This window comes from Carica papaya, chromosome 5, assembly GCF_054855325.1.
Source record: "Carica papaya isolate Zhongbai chromosome 5, ASM5485532v1, whole genome shotgun sequence".
In the NCBI taxonomy this organism is placed as follows: Eukaryota; Viridiplantae; Streptophyta; class Magnoliopsida; order Brassicales; family Caricaceae; genus Carica; species Carica papaya.
The window spans coordinates 38,145,576-38,161,152 of record NC_142313.1 but is presented as its reverse complement, the minus strand read 5'-3'; the positions used below and the strand labels follow the sequence as shown (position 1 = coordinate 38,161,152).

At 34.9% G+C, this 15,577-nt stretch overlaps 1 protein-coding gene across 6 annotated transcripts; it reads left to right on the top strand.

The window, feature by feature from the left end:
- Nucleotides 1-5,842: 5,842 nt before the first annotated feature.
- Nucleotides 5,843-15,384, top strand: LOC110807985 (Pentatricopeptide repeat (PPR) superfamily protein). 6 transcript variants are annotated; one of them, XM_022033312.2, is made up of 5 exons: nucleotides 5,843-6,132; nucleotides 8,534-10,024; nucleotides 10,103-10,396; nucleotides 11,064-12,345; nucleotides 12,509-12,912. In XM_022033312.2, exons 2-3 carry the CDS (start codon nucleotides 8,563-8,565, stop codon nucleotides 10,273-10,275), a joined length of 1,635 nt encoding a protein of 544 aa, XP_021889004.2. In that variant the 5' UTR covers nucleotides 5,843-6,132; nucleotides 8,534-8,562; the 3' UTR covers nucleotides 10,276-10,396; nucleotides 11,064-12,345; nucleotides 12,509-12,912. The 6 variants fall into 6 exon arrangements, with proteins under 6 accessions (XP_021889004.2, XP_088076878.1, XP_088076877.1 ...); XM_088220752.1 differs by adding an exon at nucleotides 8,046-8,068 and having other exon boundaries at nucleotides 8,534-10,396; XM_088220751.1 differs by adding an exon at nucleotides 8,041-8,068 and having other exon boundaries at nucleotides 8,534-10,396.
- Nucleotides 15,385-15,577: the final 193 nt, after the last annotated feature.

Genomic DNA, 15,577 nt, shown 5'->3' with positions numbered 1-15,577 from the left:
GGCAACGCTGACCAGGGAACCGGCCACGTGGGCGATCCGCGTGCGCGCGATCGGATGGCCCAGATCTGTTCCCGCGCACACGGACGACCCAGATCAAACGTGCGCACGGACGACCCAGATCCACGCGCACGGACGGCCCAGATTCAATCAGGCACGGACGGCCCAGATTGCATCGCGATGAACGGCCCAGATTTAATCCCAATTAAATCGCGATCGAACGGCCCAGATTCAATCTTGATGTACGGTTAAGATTAAAAGGCAAAGGGTATAAATACCCCCACCCATACCTGACCAAAGAAACCCTAGCCGTCAGTGCTCGTCAGAGAAGAAGAACCAGACGCCGGAGGAGCCGGCCGCCGCCACCCGCCGCCGTATTGGGGAAGTTTCCGACCGCCGATCAAGGTAATTTTTCTCCTCCTTGCTCGTTTTTCGACGCTGAGTCCGCCTATGGCCAAACCGGAGCCAAACCACAGGCCAAACGGCCAGAAACCCAGCGGCGCCGCCGCGCCCCTCCTCAATTTTTGCCTCCGATGAGGCCCTTCCCGGTCTCCGTTTGATGTAAATTTTATACCACTGTGATCAACGTTCTTTTCTCTACAGGTTGATCAGAGCCAAACATCAAAACGCGACTCACGCTGGAGGAGCCGCCGCACCCAAGAGCACCGCCACCGGTAAGTTTCAGTTTTTCGTGATTTTTCGGCCCACCGAGGGCCATAGGGTTGTTCTATCGCAGGGACCGATGCAAGCATAGTCGAAAACGGCAGAGCCGCAATGCCAGAATTACGATATTGGCCGAAAGGGACCCTAAGTCTAATTTGAGACTTTTTGGGACACGTGCAGGTACTAGTAGTGCGTTTCAGTTCTCCGGGAAAAAATTCAGGGAAAATTAGGGACAGCCTGTAGGCGCACTGTAGAGCCGTATTCAGACCCCGAAACAAGTAAGGACCCTTCACCCTGTTTCCTATCACGGTATTAAAGTTAAATAAATAATTAAATTGTACTTTGTGACTTTATAGATGTATAATTGATTAAGGTTGCCAATGGAGCCCGAGTCTGATACAGTGTTGGTCTGTTATTGTTTGGTCTAATTTCCAGTATTAAATACAGCATGATGTTTGATGTAATTATGTTATGTCTCGTATGCATGAACTATGGTTTCTTTTATTATGGTCGGTATTATGCTTAACCCGATACTGTGTTGTCTTGTTTTGTTTCCATTACTGGTTTACATGTTGTGTGTGTTTGGATGATTGAAACCAAGAAAAAGGGTAAAAAGGTTATGTGAATTGATAAGTGGGTAATGTGGACAGCCTGACTAGATATCCTGGGAGATAGTGGACGGACCGAGTCCGTAGGGAACCCTACCGGGAACGTGGTCTCTCATACCGGACGGAGTATGGCGACCTTATGTGTTTTGGCGCTCATACCGGACGGGGTATGGGGACGACCTATTTCACCCTCATACCGGACAGGGTATTGAGATTTATGGTTTTGGCGCCCATACCGGACGAGGTATGGGGACGGCCATGGAATCGGATTATAAATGTTAAGGATTCACGGGTAGCGGGACCCCTATGGATCCCCATGGATACTAGTAGGCTGGTAAATGAGGAAAATATATTGTTTAATAATTGAAATGAAAAGGCATGATAATGTTATTGCTTTCATATATTATTTTATGGATCTCACCGAGGTAAGTGAACAGTAAAGGATTTTATTACTAATAAAAGAATTTGTTATAAATTATGCTCCATTGGTCTTTTTGTGTTTTCTACCCACCTTTACCTCCGTGGCAATGAGATAGTGTGATATCTTTACTGGGCTGGTGTAGCTCATTCCTTATTTAACCATTTCAGATCAGAAAGACATTGTTCCCAAGCCCGTTCCGCAGGAAGACGGCGAAAGGGACGCCTAAGGACTCCGTAGTTATATTTATAGTTCTCATTTTCGAGTATCTCTTTTAGTTAGTTTGTTCTTTTATATTTCGAGCACGTTTTTTATTTTTTGTAAGGGATGTTAATCAATTTATTTTTATTACGCTTCCGCATTTGACATTTTTAATACACATATTTCATTTTAAATTTTCGGGGCTGTTACAATTACTGTTTCCTTCTCTACAGGTTGACCGAATTAAAATACCCAACTGCAAATGTGAGTCAGCGGAGCCCTCACACTGGAGAACCCCGCCACTGGTCAGTTTTGATTTTTCAATTTTTGTGGGCCAATCGAGGCCCCTTAACATGCTCTCTAGCAAAGATTGTTACAAACTGATCGAAAACAACCGACCCGAGGCAAACTGCCACCGCGGGCGACAGTGTCGTTGTCGAAGCACGGCGGAGCCACTGTGCTGAAATTTTGAAATTGGCCAAAAAGGGTTCCTAACATTGATTTTGGATTTTTTTGGGTAATTTTAGGTACTTAAAGTACGTTTTAATCTCCGAAAGAAAATATAGGGAATCTGAAGACCGCCAATAGGTGCAGTCAACAAGGTTAGCACTTCAGCATCGATTTGAGTAAGAATCCATCACTTTCTTCTCTGTTATGGAATTAAAGTCTAATTAATAATAATACGATATTTTATGTAATTTAGAAAATATTCATAATTAATTACAGGTTACTAATGGAGTCAGAACCAGAAGTTATTCACTGTTAATCCTGTTGATTGATTTTACAGGTTACTTATGTGTTTACGGTTGAATTGAAAAACTATAAATTAAATGTAAACGAAAAATTTTTTAATTAAGGGAATGGATAAAACAGCAGTTTTACTAGATATCTTAGGAGATGGTGGACGGACTGGGTACATAGAGAATCCTACCATGAACGTTGCTTCATACCAGACGGGATATCGAGCTTTGGTAATTTGGCGGTCATACCGGACGGGGTATGGGGACCGCCCGCTTCACCCTTATACCGGACGAGGTATCAGGGTTTAGTAATTTGGTGCTCATACCGGACGGGGTATGGGGACGACCCGTTAATTGAAAATGTTAAAGAAAATAGTTCACGCGTAGTTGAGACATCTTTATGGATCCTCATGGATACCAATAGGCTAATAAAAGAGAAAATTATTATTCTAATCGATTACATATGAAATTATGATATGTGTTATATTATTGACTCTATAGGTTATTTTTGTAAATCTCGTTACGGTAAATAAACGGTAAATAATTTTATTTGTGATAAACGAATTTGCTTAATTAAGAGTTCAATTAGTTGTTATGTTTTCTATCAACCTTAATTTCTGTGTCGGTAAGTAGCTTGATATTCTTACTGGGCTGGTGTAACTCACTATTTTATTAATTATTTTAGATCAAGAGGATCAGGATCCGGAGTCTGATCCACAAGAGGGTTGTGAGTAGGACATTCCGTTTGTTTACTTTTAATTTATTTATTTGGTTATTAGTTGCTCTTTTAGAAGAATTATTTTTGTAAGCCCTATTTGGTACTTTCAGTTATTGTGTAAGAAATGTAAACCCTAACTATTTATTTCGCTTCCACACTAAATTTATAATGTATTTTCTTTGAAATTTTCAGGGTCGTTACATCAAAACTTGTAGTAGTGGCGAATATGGTCAAATTCACAGAGAATTAAATCTTAATATTTTTAGCAACTAGCAAATAAATAAGAGTGAAAAGACGAGGTTTTTGCTTTGAGTTGAAATTGAACAACTAATGGATTAAAACAAACCATCAAATAAAAATCAATTAAATAATATTGGTATAAAATAATTCAGCAAAATAAGAATCAATTATGAATAGTTTTCCAGTCAAAGAAATAACATATATTTTAATATATAAGGCTGACTATTGATATAAGGATAATTCTTACTAATTCTCAACAAATCAGTTTTAACTATTGGAAATGCTTTTAATAGCCAATCTTTCCTTAATTTTAAATTAACCAAAAGACATTCGTTGATTAGCTCTTATTAATGAATAATTCCGAAGACGCTCATAGAGTTTAATTCACCAATAGCATTAAATTAGAAAGACTCGATTCTAATCAATAAACTTAATCGCGTGGTTCATTTGGATTAGATTATATATTTTCTTATTACGAATACTAATTTACCATTAATTATTAGTATATCATGAACAATTATGGATTCAAGAATCCCGAATGGCGATATGCTTTTACGCCAGACGTACAAACCCTATTACAACGAATAACAAACAACAATATTCTTATGCATAGAAAATATATAAATATTAAAAATAAAAAAGAATAAAAGTAAAACAATTAAACTGCACAACCCTTGTATTGGTACTTCAATTAAATTCTTGACTAGAAAATAGGAGTATCTAGTTGCTCATCGCGAGTTTAGTACATCATAAATTATTTAGAATCAATACAGAAAAGTACGTAAAAATATATAATAAAAAAATTGCTCTTCTTCTTTTTCTTCTCCGTCGGCCTCATCCTTGTGACTCTCCTCTTTTTTTTTTTTTTTTTTATTTAAAGAGTGAAGTTTTGTGTAGCACACAAAATCGTCATATGAGCTCAAGCCTTAGGCAAGGCTTGTTTGTACCTGGCAACTCTGACAGAATATATTAGTTCGTACAAGGGTAAGCCTTGGGCAAGGCTTATGCTCTAGCGGGAACAACATATATTAATCCTTTATGATTATTTTAAACTCAAAGAAAATGAAAAAATTGGAAACTAAATGAAAATGACATTTTTTAAAAAATATAAATGAGACCAAAATCAAAGGAAGAGAAACACCATTTAAATAAAAAATAACTATTTATGGTGAGAAAATATGAAAAATAAGTTAAGAATTCTTAGAGGATGGTCCTAATTACAATTCATTTTTTGAAATATTACAATTGATTTGTTTTGAGAATAATTGAGATAGTTGTTAAAAAGTTAGGGTTAAAAATTGTTGAAAGTGTATTTGTGGCGAGGTTAAAGTGTGCCCTAACGAGTATCATAAAAAATTTGAATGCACCGAAATCTCAAAAGAAAACCTGAAACGCAATAAAATGTGTTCATAAATTACTACAATAGTTTTCATGATTCTAATAAATTATTAAAAATGTTGCAATAATTTTATAAGTACGGTAATCTCAAGATTCATTTTAAATATAATGTAAAATACCTAATACTTTGTAAAATAAATGCTTCTCCCTTCAATTTCAAAGGGTGAAATGGTTTTTATATGTTATGGAAAATTCTTTGAGACTTTATGTACTTTTCTCTTAAGTTAAATACTTTCACAAATTATAAATTATATTAAGATTTGTTAACTTTAATTTTACTTTTATCACTATATGTTTTACATAATTATAACATTTTTTTACTCATTTAGAGTAAATTCATAGTTAATATGAAAATCAATTGCACATTCATATTTAATTTAATTAGAAAAATGTATAAATTATATTATAATTAAAAAAAGTTGGAAATGTATAAAATTTTATGTGAAATAAAAATAATTCAATATAGTTTTAACAAAATTTTTTTATTCATCAAAAGCATGTAGGACATCCTTAATGTTGATTTGAGATGCTTAGTTTGAATTTTACAACTTAGTAAGGGTTTATAATATCTCTTGTTTGTTGTGAAGAAAAAATATAATAAAATTTTTTAACTCTAATATCCAGATTTAATATTAAAATATAATTTTTAGGACCTCATTTCAAATCCATTTAAAATTAGCACAAAGAAGCCTAATCTACTTTAAACAAAGAACCCTAAATAATAGCCCAATAACGCGGCCCGTTCAAACTTCAGCCTAGCCCATCATCTTTCTTGTCGAAAACGACGACGTTAAAGTGAATCTCTTTAAACAAAAACGACGTCGTTAAAATGAATCTCTTTAAACCAAAAACGACGCCGTTACAAAGAAAGGAAGGAGCTGCCACACAGAGAGACGACAACGAGCGGGAGAGAGAGAGAGAGAGAGAGAGAGAGAGAGAGAGAGTGGGGAAGACGTGAAAGGCTAGGGTTTCCAAACGAGAGGAAGGAGATAACTTTCTGGGGTATTTAGAAAGAGATTAGAGGCGTTCTCAGAGAGAGAAGAAGGATGGCAGAGCACGGGGATTGAGGAAGGAAAGTGGGAGATAACACGAGGCTTGAGGGAAGGATAGTGGAGGAGGTTCTGGTGTTCTGGGAGCTCACAGAAGAGGGTATAATATGATCTTCTTCTTGCTTTTTTGGGTTTTGTGTTCATCTTAATAGGATAAATGGATTTGAAGAGTAATGAAGGGGACCATTTGATGCATGACTATTGTTGTTTCTTTGTTCCTCGCGTTCTTCTACCTGTTTTAGTTTTGATTTTCTTTATGATTCATATTAGCTTTACATCAGGATTCTGTGATGATATACTTGATTTGTAGTTTGTAGAAGTTGAGTTTTGCTTTTGGTATCGCTCTTTAATGTGCCAGTTCCAATCACTACTTACCCAACAATTTTTTTGAGCTAAACCATTAGCTTAAAAAGCTGAAACTCAAGTTATTGATCATAAATGACTTTAGTTTTTATATAGAACTCAACAATCATCTATATTCACTATGTAGAACTCAGGTATTATAGTCTCTACTACTTACATCTTTTCTTCATCAAGGCCATACATTACAATCTCAAATCATAATCCCACAGACTAAAAGATTCAAGATCATACCAGCATGGAGTTATTGAACTGGTATGTGTGCTCTGATACTATTTGTACTTCTTGAACCCAAGGCCTATTGACCCAACAACTTTTTGGATCTAAATCACTGACTCTCAAAACCTCAAGTGCAATTTATTGAGAGTTTATGGCCCGAGCCTTTACATGGAGTTCATTAGTCACTATTTTCCAATGTAGAGTTAGGGTATCACATGCTCTTTCATTAGTGACTTGAGAAATATATGTTGATACTTGATTTCGTTGATACAAGTATATTCATTCATAGTCTAGAACATTATTGTATAATTAAAAACATGTTTAGGAATATGCATTCAAAACGTTTCAAAAAAATATCATAGGATGAGTTTGCTTGAGCCCTCATGGTGTCTTTGTGGCATTTTTTCTCCCTAAGTGATTGCTTCTTTATAAGCTAGCTTAATATCTTCCTTAGATCTGTTCTTGGTTTATATCATTTTCTCCTTACTTGGACTTTGAATTTAAAATGTGGATAAAAATTCATGGTAATGGGCATAGACATGCAATCCTTCTTTGGTGTCTACTGGCACATCGCTTATGGTCTCTGGTTTATGGCTTTTTTGGGTATGAATTGAGTTATCGCAGGCACAATAAGAGAGAGCCTTTAGTGTGAAGAGCCATCAAGAGAGATGCAAACAATTAAACTTCTCCCCCTTTGGTACCTTTTGGATCATCTATAAAGAGAGGAATAAAAGGCTTTTGAGGGGATAGAAGACAACTTTGATAGAATTAAGGATTATTGGTTCCGTGCCCTGAGTATTTTGACGAAGGGTCGACCTTTGTATTTAAATGAGGATTAGGGGGATCTTATTGATGTTTTGTTAAACTCGTATCTTTGTATGCGGGTTGCATCTCCTTGGTGCTTTATGAATATTAGCACGTTTATGTTCAAAAAAATAAATTCTTGATCTAGATCAGCTTTTAGTTATAGGGCTTGTGGCCTACCATATAGGAGTCAGTAGGGCTGAGAAATTGTGGCATGTGGTGAATGGATGTTACAGGCCTTGATTGTTTGATTTGATGGAGTCTTGAGTGTTTGAGTTATAGAAATTATACTCTTATAATTGACAATTATTTTTAATTGGCGATGAGCTGAAAATATAGAAATGACCTTTTTCGTTCTTGAACTGTTAATGATGCTATTGCTTAGCTGTTGGTTAGGTTGATGCCATATCTCATTTTTCTGTTGAAGAGAGATAGAGTGAGTTTAACTATCTGGCTGAACTGTTTGTATGAAGTTTTGGTTTCTACAACTACCCTTTTGAATGCACTTATATGAAATGTTTCCCGTTTGGGAGTCCTTTAGATGTTTTTATACTTGAAATGGAAATCATGCTTCTTTAGCAATGTTTAGCTCTTCAATATGTTTTGATTTGCTGTTTTTGTCTAGTGAAGGGATGCACAAGACTCTACAGTTGGTATGTCATGGGAAGAACAAAAGTTTCCTGGTTCTAATAGCTTGTGACATGATTAATGGCCCTGCAGTGGATGAGAATAGGGATGATTATCTGTTTTAGCCACTATTTTATTATTTTTTTACTTCTTTCCCTCTTATTTCATTTTCATCCTCATCACAATTTTTATGTTGTTGATTAGTAAATGAATATCACTTATAACACTCTTACTTAGAATTAAGGCATGCATATTAGTACATGGTTAATTAACCTACATCACAATGGGTGCCTGCTTTCCCGTCTTGAACTATTTTGTTCAAGATTTTTGTTTATAGAGCAACGCATGATTTAACTTCTGATATTAATTATTTAGGATTGGTGACAGCTCTTTTTATTTTGAATTATCATATTTTTATTTTTCCTGAGGTTGCAACATAGACAATCCTCAAATTCTCATATAATTCATTAGTAACTTGCATTCTTCAACAGAGAGCCTCATCGTCAGAAGGTTAATCGATATGCTACAAAGATGCAAATGGAGTTTGATACACTTTCCGATGCAGAATAACCAAGCCCTCAACGCTCTATCTCTGCTAATCCACTACCTTTCCTCACCCCTACTATGTACTACTGAGAAAACCTACAAACTTTCTCGGGAAAATATTGAAGAGTTTCAAAAGAAAAATAAATTGGTTGTCACACCAGAGATTGTGCGCGCTTCCTTACTTGATTGCCCTTCTGATTTGATTGCTTTGAGCTTCTTCTTTTGGTGTGCTAAGCAAAATAATTATTTTCACGATGCTCAAACATTTGATCACATGGTTGGTATTGTTAAGAATCTCACAGTACGATATGGATCTGTTGAGGGGATTGTTAAGGAATTGAAGAATGTTGGTTGTGTTATTAAGGCACAGACTTTCTTGCTTTTGTTGAGGATTTATTGGCGTGCAGGAATGTATGATATTGTCTTCGAGGCTTTTGAGGAAATGACTAATTTTGGTTTTGTTCCAAATACCTTTGCCCGCAATATAATAATGGATGTTTTATTCAAAATGGGCTATGTCGACCTAGCTCTACAGGTTTTGAAAGAGATCCAATTCCCAAATTTTTTGAGTTTTAATATTGCTTTGTGTAGTCTATGCAAGTTGAATGATCTTAATAATGTTAAGAATGTTATTAGGGTTATGCTGAGGGAAGGCTTTTATCCTAACGTCGAGACATTTGAGATGATTTTGAATTGCTTCTGCAAGGTGGGTAGGCGATCAGAGGCATATCAAATTTTGGCTTTGATGAGTTCTCTGGGAATTTCTATCTCTGTGAAAGTTTGGAACATATTAATTGATGGATTTTGTCGATTAGGTAAACCTTGGATGGCAGAAGCTTTACTGAACAAGATGCTTGAGATTAGTTGTTCCCCTAATATTTTAACATACACAATATTGATTAAGGGATTCATGGATTCAGGAATGGTCGGTACTGCCTTTAATATTTTACGCACCATGGAATCCGAAGGGCATATTCCTGACTTGGTTCTTTGTAACATTTTGATAGACTGTTTGTCTAAAATTGGAAGATTTGATGATGCACTTGATGTTTTTGTAAGCTTGTTGAAATGGAAGTTGGTGCCAGATTCTTGCACTTTCTCTTCTTTATTGTCTAACATCTGTTTGTCCCGAAGGTTTTCCCTTTTACCAGACTTAGTTAGCGGATTTGTGATAGATCTAGACCTTGTAGCATGTAACTCACTTTTAAGTTATTTTTGCAAGGCTAGGTTACCATCTTTTGCTGTGGAGTTATATAACGACATGCTTGATAGAGGCTTTATGCCAGACAAGTATAGCTTTGTAGGTGTACTTAGTGGATTATGCGGGGCAGGAAGAATTGCTGAAGCTGTTAATGTGTATCAGGGTATGGTCTTGAGTCATCTTGATCTTGACGCGCATGTCCATACTATCATCATTGATAGGCTTATAAGAGCTGGTAAATGTCAAAGAGCCATTTGTTTGTTCAGGAGAGCCATTTTAAAAAAATACCCACTAGATGTCGTTTCTTATACAGTTGTCATCTGTGGACTTATCAAGGCTGGAAGAATGGAAGAAGCTTATTCTTTGTATACCCAGATGGAGGAGGTTGGTATAGTTCCTAATGCACATACATATGACACAATTATATCTGGCTTCGGCAAGGAAAAAGATGTTAAAGTGATCAAGGTTAATCCAAGAAATCAGTGAAGAAATGTTGATTAACAGGCACTGTAGCTGTATATTTAGAGATACAGGCTACAATATTAGTTTGATGGGAGATATGACTTCTTGCTTGACAGAAGCATTGCATAAAATTTCTAGTATTCTGGTAATGCTCTTCATAGTAATACATGTAACATGCTAATGTCATTATTGCCCTTGATTGTTTTTCAAATTCCCTTTTTTTCCTGAACAAACCACTTTTTTAATATCTCAAAGGATGACTATGATGTCAGATATTTTTCTAAAATGCTACTGTTTTATATATTGCAAAATGACTTCATCACTTGTTGATTTGGCTTCCTATTTCAATGTCCTGTTAAAACAATTCTGTATTATATTAACATGTTAATGATGATGAATTATTTAAAAAAAAATGTTTATGACGATGAATTGATTGGTAAATTGATTTGGTATTAGTGATATAAGAATTGGTTAATTCAGTTTGCACGTAGGCTTTTTGCAAAAGTTTACAAGCACTGAAAGCTGACATCAATTTCTAAATCATTATCTACCAAAAAGTAAGTAATAATTCACTTAATAGGTATGGATGCTTAGGTATGTTGATAATGCTGTGGTTGGCAGTGTTGCCTTTGTAATTCATATAAAAGTGCTAAGCTTTCGTCAATTGGCCACGTTACACGATCACAATCACTGAACTTTTCAACTACTGTTATTATTAATTTTTTTTTTCTGTGATATGCCTTTGTCAATGGGCCACCTTATATGGTTGCAATATCTGAATTTGTCCATTGATTTGTTTTCATCTATTACAGATATCGGAGTCTTCAGCAAATCTGATAACAAATTGTCATTGGCAAGTTAGATCTTTGTGGCTGGAAAATTCAAAAGCCATGTTGAATGTCGTTGTGGTTTCCCTGTAGGTCTCCCCTATGCTGGAAAGTGATAATGCTGCAGCCGTACAAAGAGGTCATCTCATTAAGTCAAGGATGCTGGTTTGTCCAGTGCCGTTTGCCTTTCCACCTGTTGTGCACCCTGCACTTCTCTGGATTTGGGTGCCATGGAAGGAGAGAGCTACTAGGAGATACACTAAGTGATAAGGCAAATTGGGTAAGAAGCAATCACAAAGCTTATTGATTTCAGCCATACCCATAATGTGGAATTGAAGGAGCTGGTCTCTAAAATGCTGAGGATGTTGTATGGACAGAAGGTTCTGGTAGTGGTTTACCATGTGGTCATGAATAATTGCGTGACATTTCCTATTAAAGGGATATACTGGAATCATGAAGGATCTGCTCAGGTGTTTGAAGGAGAGAGAGCTAGGGATCTTAGGTGGCATCAAGCATATAGATTTAGCAAATATGAGAGGCTACTGCAGGCTTCCATCCTCAAAGCTTCTTATCTGTATGATTACCTGGCTATGATAAGCTTAGATGGTTTTTTGCATCAACATTTCCAATAAGACCAGGCCTCAAATTGGAGTGCTTGTCTAAAAATGTGCTTGGGTTTGCTCGAGGACTATCTTATACTGAAAAATAGTTCTCTGAGAAATCCATAACTTTCTCCTTGATGATAACTGGGAGCTTCGTGTCTGATTTTAGTCTTGCAAAGCTGCTGGTTGATGAGAATTCACATCTTACAACTATGACCATTGGCATTTAGGCTATCTGGCTCCGGACTGTTGACAAAGTGGGGCAGCCACTGAGTAATTGGAATGCATATAGCTCTGTAGTTCTCCTTCTTGAGCTTGTAATTGGAAAGGGAAGTATTGACTTAACATTTATGAAGTGTGGTAAGTTGGATGAACACTTTACTAGAAAGAATTGACCAAAAGCCATTTTGGACAAAAGATATATCATTTCAGATGCAGAAACAGTCGAAGTAGTTCTTAAATTCATGGAAGGGTGCACTGATGCAAAACCAGATAATTGGCCGACAATTAGCCTGGTACTACAGTTGCTAGAGTGATACCCATGTCACCTTGTCCTAAGGATTTTTACTAGTCCCAAGAATTGGACATGAAAGCTTGTTGGTGTGGCATGACCACTGCAATTGGCTGTGCATCTGTTATTTGCTGCCATTCATCACTACAAAAAGGTATTGGTGGATCTACAGTCTTTCAGTTATTTTTGACTGTGTACTTCCAGTTGTTTCGTTATCAAATGTTCTGCTAGTATACTTTTCCTTTGGTACGTACTAATTTTTTATACATGGTGAAACTGAACATTTAGGTCACAAGATTAATTTTCATTTGGACCAGGAACTATAGCAATTGGTGATGGTGCTAATGACATGGGAATGCTTCAAGAAGCTGATATTGGGGTTGGAATCAGTGGTGTTGAAGGGATGCGAGTAACTGATAAGGGCATTTTCGTGTTGAAGTATGTAACTCCCATTTTTCTTGTATCTTTACCCAATTGAAGTTTTTCTATATTTAATTCTTTTCAGGCTGTCATGTCCAGTTATATTGCCATTGCTCAGTTTTGATATTTAGAGCATCTGCTACTTGTCATAGAAGTTGGTCTTACAGAAGAATCTCATCTATGTTCATGTCATCCGTACCTAGTAACATTTCAAAAGCAGTTCCAGAGTTTCAATGCTGGCTGAAACTTACGCATCAAAGTTCTTGAGGAAATCAAATTTAAGTACTTTGTCAAGTTTATATTTTCATGGTCTGATCGTTTCATTTTTTGTTTGCCTCTTGCATATATGTTACTTTTTCTTCAAGAACATCACATTTGGTGTCACCCTGTTCTTATACAAGAACCTCCAGCTTTATATAATTTTTTCATTAATGGGTTTTTTAGGTTATAATTTTTCGTTGTAGTTGTTTTTAGAGATTTATAATAACTAATTAATAATTGAAAAATGAATATGTAATTAAACTATTGCTATGAATGAAAAAACTAATCAATAATCTGCTCATTTTAATGTTTAGTTTCAGTATGAGTATATAAAATCAATTGGGTATTTCAGTATGTGTATATAAAATCAACTCCATATATTAAAATGTTTCGTTTCATATTAGAGCACCTTATCAATACATTGATAAACTAGCAGGGGCAAATCACAAGGGAATCCAGTGTTATAACTTAAAACCCTTCTTTTCTGTAAACTGTCAAGTTATATATAGGTTATGGATTATATATAAGCAATTTAAATGGGTACTTTATCTTCCACGATTATAAGTCAAATATACTCCTAGAAAGATCTGCAATTCCTACAAGATAGCAAATTTTAATAATATAATATACAAGTGTGGAAGTTGATCTATGACCGTTAGGTTATAATCACCAACTATTCAAATCACAACTGCCATTAATTAGTAGAGCAGCAGCACTAGTAGATGCAGACAAGGGAGAAAATTTTGATGGAGGAAAATAAAAATGGTTATGTTTCTCCCATGTCGTCATCACCGCCAACACCACCATCGCCTTTGCCAATAAGTTTCGGAGCTTGCCACTGCAAGTACTCATTTTCATCATCTCCATCTCTTTCGTCACCATTTTCAGCGCCTCCTTCGAGCAATGCATCGGCTCCAAACCTCCCTCTTTTGCAACATTACAATAAGCTCTCATCTACATTCTCACTCGAACCAAAACAACATCTGATCGCATTGGATGACAACATTTCATGCCTCCAACAGTTGTAAGTATCATAAAAAACATTGGATGATTAATTATTTTAAATACTATAGTTCTATGCGGAATCAAGGATGCATACTTACAGTAAAATATAGGAATTTTCTTCATTTTCATTGATAGTTTAATGTTTCTTTAGATTCCCCAATGGCAATTTTGGAGTCCCAACATCATAATCACTATTTTCTTGAGATACAACTATGCTGTTAGTTTATTTTTCAAAGTTCTTTTTTTTGGACAAGTTGAATGGTATAGCTTGAGTAACAGGTTGGTTTTATTCAGATTTACTTCCCTTTTAAAGTCTGGTAATTTGACCCTTTATATGTATATTAGTATTTGAGTTAAAGAGAAATATGTACTTAAAAAAGTCAAAATACATGATTATATATGAAAATGAGCAATTTATTCATATTTTGATTTTAATAGAGCTTGATAGTCATAAAAATTAAAAATTAATTTTAATTACAATAATTAATCTATTTTATTTAAATAATATAAATCATAATAACAAAATTAAAAAAAGAAGAAGAAAATACTTGTAACAATTAATTTTTAATTTTTAATTTTTAATTTTAAATGTTAAATACAAATTTTATATTTTTACACCATTTTTGTTTTACTTAAGTGATATCGAAGAAAAAAAAAGTCTATATTTCTGTAAAACTTTTCAGTAAAAAGACAGCATTTTAAAATAATTTTTTCAAAAATTTCTAAGATAACATTATAATAAAAAAATTTATAACTAAGCCACAACATAAATCATAATTCAAAAGTTAATTCCCTAATTTATCCTCTATTAAATTATATATATATTTATATAATTTGCTCATAAAGTCAAGAAAAAAAAACTGATTTGACAATGGAGAAGGAAAAAAAAGATCTGAAGATGAAACCATCCAGCAACCAGTCAATGCCATAAGAAACCTACCTATCATCCCTCACAGCCTCACAGGAGTCAAATGACTCTTCACTTCACATTCAAGAAACCCTAATTAATATTTCTTTCATTCATATCGATAACATATCTAATTGGTTTTAAAAGTTGAAAAGCAACTCAAAGTATGCTTTAATTTTGAGATTGGATCTTATAAATTCACATATTTAGTTATGTTTTGAATAGATTTACAAATTAATTTCACTTTATTTTTTTATTTTTTTGTGTTACAGAAATTTATTTGTTCCGAACACAACCTTAATTTTTTTTACTTTGTAATACAGGATGCAGTGGTTTTTGAAAAGATGCTGCTGCTGTCTATTCAAGCACTTAGCTTAAGAGGCACGTTTGACTTTTACCAAATTCTCTCAAAAACTAGTTGCTAAATTTACAGAGGAAGATTCTTGAAGCTGTTCTCAACAAGCAAATGAAACCAAACATCATACTGTTGTTGTTCTACTTGCTGTTGATAGCAGTGTGATGTATTCTGTAATTTCCAATTGTGGGAGTCTTTCTTGAAGATGCTTAGATTTATTTTTATTATTATTTTCTTTTTTGTGATGACTGACGAAGAACATGGTGAATATACATTAACAAAAATCATGTATTTCATCTTTGTTACTTGGGAAAAGAATGCACCAAGAACATTGTTTTTGAAAACCATATCAAGAAAGAATCAAATTTAGTTAGATAATATAGGGTTACAAAATAGATTATCAAATATTCAAGATAATCCCATTAAATCCAGTTTCAT

Excerpts from the sequence above, each read along its gene's own strand:
- LOC110807985 (XM_088220753.1), top strand. The coding sequence starts at position 8,563 with ATGCTACAAAGATGCAAATGGAGTTTGATACACTTTCCGATGCAGAAT.